The sequence below is a fragment of the Lycium ferocissimum genome, chromosome 4 (genome assembly GCF_029784015.1).
Source record: "Lycium ferocissimum isolate CSIRO_LF1 chromosome 4, AGI_CSIRO_Lferr_CH_V1, whole genome shotgun sequence".
Lineage (NCBI taxonomy): Eukaryota > Viridiplantae > Streptophyta > Magnoliopsida > Solanales > Solanaceae > Lycium > Lycium ferocissimum.
Window position 1 is genome coordinate 47,496,733 of NC_081345.1, and position 4,635 is coordinate 47,501,367.

The window sequence follows — 4,635 nt, forward strand, 5'->3', positions numbered from 1 at the left end:
TTTCCGAGGGATTTTGCAAAAGCCATGATGAGATTCCCATTACTGTCCCTGACAATGCCTCCAGCTCCAATATCATCCTCACAATTGTGACTGCCATCGGTGTTCAGCTTAATCCAGTTCAAAGGTGGTCTAATCCACCTTACAATTATGCAATCAATTTTGGGAGACAAAAGCATAATTTGTTTGCAAAGTTCATGCCAAGGCCATTTCCAGCGTTTGTTATTGTTAGTCTTAGTGACTAACCATCTGATATGATAGCTTACCTGACTAACCATCTGATATGATAGCTTACCTGGTAAATAACCCTAACCTTTGAGATTTTTGATTTTCCATATCTGTTTGAGCACCTTGATTTCCATATTTCCCAGAAAATGACAACAGGAATTACTTTGAGAAGATCTTTGTGCAGACCATTTTCTGCTTTGACAGACCACCATTTCATCAACAAAGTCCTTAAGGTATTGTGTTCCCATGGAATTCCTAGAGGAATGCCAAAGAAATTCCATATAGTCCTAGCCAGCTCACCATCTAGGAAAATATGATGAATAGTTTCATCTTTTTTGCAAACAACAACAACATTTAGTATCAACATCAATTCCTATCCTACTAATAATGTTATCAAAAGGTAATTTGTTTTTAAGCATTTTCCAAACTAGAAAAGACATTTTGAAAGGGATATATTTGTGCCAAATTTTGTGGAGAATTTGATCGGTGTCTTGACTTTGTCGATGATTCCCATGCAGAGGAAGTTGAGAATTTTCCATTGGAGAAGGCATCCAAATAGGATTATCCAGTAAATTCATGTTTCCAATAGGAATAGCCAGAATAAGTTCAGCAAGATATTCTGGCAGATGTAGTTGTTCTATGTTCCACAAGCCATCTTCTAGGATTTCATTCACCCTGTGGTTTCTGCCAATGTCATTGTGAAGGATAACGTGGGCTAAAGCCCCCAATCCTGTCCAGTTGTCCCACCACAAATTTGATGAACCTGAGTTAATTTTCCAAAGCATTTGCTCCTCTACTTTATCCTTTACTTCCAGAATACTTTGCCACGAATGGGATAAACCTGCTCTCCACTTCCTGTCTATTGGGTGTGCAAGTCTAGAATATTTGATTTTCAAAAATTCAGCCCATAGTGTGTTTTCAGTTCTAAACCTCCACCATCTCTTCATTGCTAGAGCTTCACTGATATCCTTAAGTCTTTTAAAGCCCAAACCGCCTTCTTCAATTGGATAACACATCTTAGCCCATGAACTCCAGTGGCGCTTCATTTTTTCATCAGTTGAACCCCAAAAAAATCTTGTCATATATCTTTCTATTTGGAGAAAAATCTCATTGGGAGGTTTCAATACTGCTAGAAGATATATTGGCTGATATTGCAGTACATGCTTGATCAAAATTGCCTTGCCACCAACTGATAGCAATTTACCCTGCCAGCCCGATATTTTCCTGACCACCTTTGTGACAGAATCATTGAAAGTAGCTATAAGCTTCCTACCAATATAAATAGGGCATCCAAGATATATAAAAGGAAATTCCTTATGCTTGTAGCCTGTAACATTTTTAATCCTGGCAATCTCCTCTGAACTTGTTTTAGGGCTAACCAAGAAACAACGTTATCCTCATTAATCAGCTGGCCAGAACAATTTGCATAATCATTTAAAACTGTTTTGACTAAGTTCAAAGAGAAGACATCCCCAGATGTGAAAATTATAACATCATTGGCATAAACAAGGTGAGAAATTTGGAGGCCAAAATTGGGCATAGAGAAACCTATATACTGTTGATTTTCATGAATAGTATTTAACATTCTGGATAATACCTCGGCTCAAGGATGAATAAAGAAGGAGATAAGGGATCTCTCTTGTCTCAATCCCTTGTTGAGTGGAAGAAACCTTTTCTGGAACCATTGATCAAAGTGGAATACCAAATATTAGAAATAGATCTCCAAACAAGGTCCACCCATTTGTCAGAAAAACCAAACTTTCTTAAAACAGTCATGAGGAATTGCCAGTTAACCCTATCATAGGCCTTTGACATATCTAGTTTAAGTATAACATTTTCACCTTCCTTCTTGTTCCTTATTCCATGAATAATCTCCTGAGCAAGAAGAATATTTTCAGTAATAAGTCTTCCATGAACAAACCCTGACTGATTTTCTTATATAAGTTTTGGGAGGATAGCAGCCAGTCTGTTGTTCATTATTTTGGATATCACTTTGTTTGAGAAATTTGATAAGCTGATAAGTCTCATTTCTGAAAAAGTAGAGGGGTTCTCAACTTTAGGGATTAGCACAAGACAAGTACTTGAAAAATATTTTGTAAGTTGTGAGCCATTGAAAAATTTTGAATCAGCAGGACTGGTAAAAGACTCCATTGAATCCATCTGGACCAGGAGCACTATTTGAATTTAAGTCAAAGACAACCTTTTTAATTTCTTCTTTTGTAGGTATGGTTGTAAGAGCCTCGTTGTGATCTTCTGCAACCTCTTGAGTGATGCAATCAATATGATGTATTGGATGGATGTGATGACTCCCATCTTCCTTGTGACTTCTCAAAGTGTTTGGCGTTTCTTCACCAATATCACTATCCCAGAAATCCATTGTCCCTCTTGATTTTTGATCTTGTTTAAAGTGAGCCTTCTTCCTCTTTCGTTGATCATAGAGTGGAAATATTTTGTATTTGAGTCACCTTCATCTAGCCACTTTATGTTTGCCTTCTGTCTGAGAAGTGAGTCCTCACACTTTAGCCACTTAGTATAAGTAGCTTGAGCCTTATGCATTTCTTCTCTAGCCTCATCTCTGTTGTCATCAATGTATTGATCTTCTAGTTGTTGCATTTTATTCTCCCATTCCTTAACATGTTTCTGAATATCACCAATTTGTTCCCTAGACCATTTGCTGAGGTTTTTACTCAAGAGCTTCAGTTTTACACATGATGTTGCCTTGTATATCATCCTGCCAACTTCTTTCGATAATATCTTTGAATTGAGGTTGGTCAGCCCAAAAATTTAAGAATTTGAAATATCTAATACCTTGAAATTCCATATTAGTAGATCTTACTAGCATTAGCGTGTGATCTGACCCTGTGCTAGCTAGGTGTTCTACACTGATTCTAGAATATTTAGCAATCCATTCTTGATTGATAAGAGCTCTATCAAGTCTTTTCCAGATTCTATGCCTTTTATCTCTAGCATTACACCAAGTAAATCTTGGGCCAGAGAAACCTGCATCCATCATACCACATTCTTCCATACTATCAATGAAATCCCAGCTCTTGCATGCCTCGAGGATTTCCACCTTCTTTTCTTCGGCATCCATAATGACATTAAAATCTCCAGAGAGACACCAAGGACCACTTATATAATTGCAGCAAGAGTGTGGACTTTCCCATAGTGGTTTCCTCAAGTGTTCCTTATTTTTGGCATAACAAAGTTCATATAGAAAATATCAGAGTTGTCCTTCTGCTTGAACTTCATAGTAACCTGTTGAGAATCATTGGATATTTCCGTAGCCTCAAATAAAGAGGTCCAAAAAATCCATATTTTGCCATTGATGTTCTTCTTGCAATAACCATTCATGCCAATAAATCTTTTATAAATAGTGATAAAGTCTTTGTCTACAAAAGGTTCTAGAATGGAAATGATTTGAAGCTTATGCATTTTAGTGAGAAATTTTAGTCTTTCAAAAGCCCCTTTGGACTTTACCCCTCTAATATTCCATGTGATTGTATCAATCATGGATCACATTCTCTGTTGAGGCACTGCTTTTGGATGCCTTTACTTTGGCCCTTGTAAGTGGACCAGAAAATAATTTTTGCTTCCCAGTTCTGATTGAGTTGCTTCTTGGAGAGAGATTTCCTTTCATGATTATATCATTTATAAACTGAGTAATAGCATCTTCTGTTTCATCTGCTACCCAAGAAGTTCTAGGGGCAAAAGCCTTGATGGTTCTCTTCGTACGTGGAGTTGCATTCTTCATATTCATCTTTCTCTCTTCTACTAATTCATCTTCACCTTCCTGCTATCTTCCTTATCTTCCTCATATCCGAGAGTGTCATTAGGTTGCCTTGTCTTGAGAGGAGACATATTTGCATAAGAAATCCCTTGAGAAAGATCAATAGCAGTGGGCTGATTTATTGACATTCTTCTCGGCTCCACAGAGTGAACCACCAAATTGATGCCGGCTTTTTACTAACTCATTTGCTTTTGAATCCGAAACTAACACTCCTTCATTCTCCATAATAGCATTAAGAATTTAATGTTCATATATATATATAATAATTTTAATTTTATATTATTACATATAAAAATGACCAAAAAACAGAGGCGAATGACACATTTGGATACTTAGCAAATATATTTGGGACTCTAGTTAGAAGGTGTAGAAAGATCAATTGGTAATTTTATATATATATATATATATATATATATATATATATAAAAAATAAACATATTTATAAAAAGAACACATTTCATTTAATTTAGCCCCTTCATGCTTTTTTTTTTCCAATCAATTTCCCAGTAGCCCTGGGTGTTTGTATTAATCCCAAAAGATTAGAACCAATTCGTTACATAGAGGTGGATTAAATATCCTTGCCCCCGGAATATAAGCTGCAAAACAGGCCTAACCAAAAC

The 4,635-nt window shown here is 36.4% G+C and overlaps 1 protein-coding gene across 1 annotated transcript; it reads right to left on the reverse strand.

Moving 5' to 3' along the window:
• Positions 1 to 259: 259 nt before the first annotated feature.
• Positions 260 to 4,143, reverse strand: LOC132054125 (uncharacterized). The gene is made up of 7 exons (XM_059446188.1): positions 4,015 to 4,143; positions 3,062 to 3,412; positions 2,691 to 2,979; positions 2,372 to 2,571; positions 1,928 to 2,100; positions 722 to 1,599; positions 260 to 555 (listed from the first exon to the last, which is right to left on the reverse strand). The coding sequence occupies exons 1-7, from the start codon at positions 4,141 to 4,143 to the stop codon at positions 260 to 262; spliced, it is 2,316 nt and encodes a 771-aa protein (XP_059302171.1).
• Positions 4,144 to 4,635: the final 492 nt, after the last annotated feature.

Excerpts from the sequence above, each read along its gene's own strand:
- LOC132054125 (XM_059446188.1), bottom strand. The coding sequence starts at position 4,143 with ATGTCAATAAATCAGCCCACTGCTATTGATCTTTCTCAAGGGATTTCT. Across the intron at positions 2,572-2,690 it reads CATAAAGTGGCTAGATGAAG|AAACGCCAAACACTTTGAGA; the intron begins GTGACTCAAATA and ends ATATTGGTGAAG. Across the intron at positions 2,101-2,371 it reads GTCCAGATGGATTCAATGGA|GAGATTATTCATGGAATAAG; the intron begins GTCTTTTACCAG and ends CTTCTTGCTCAG.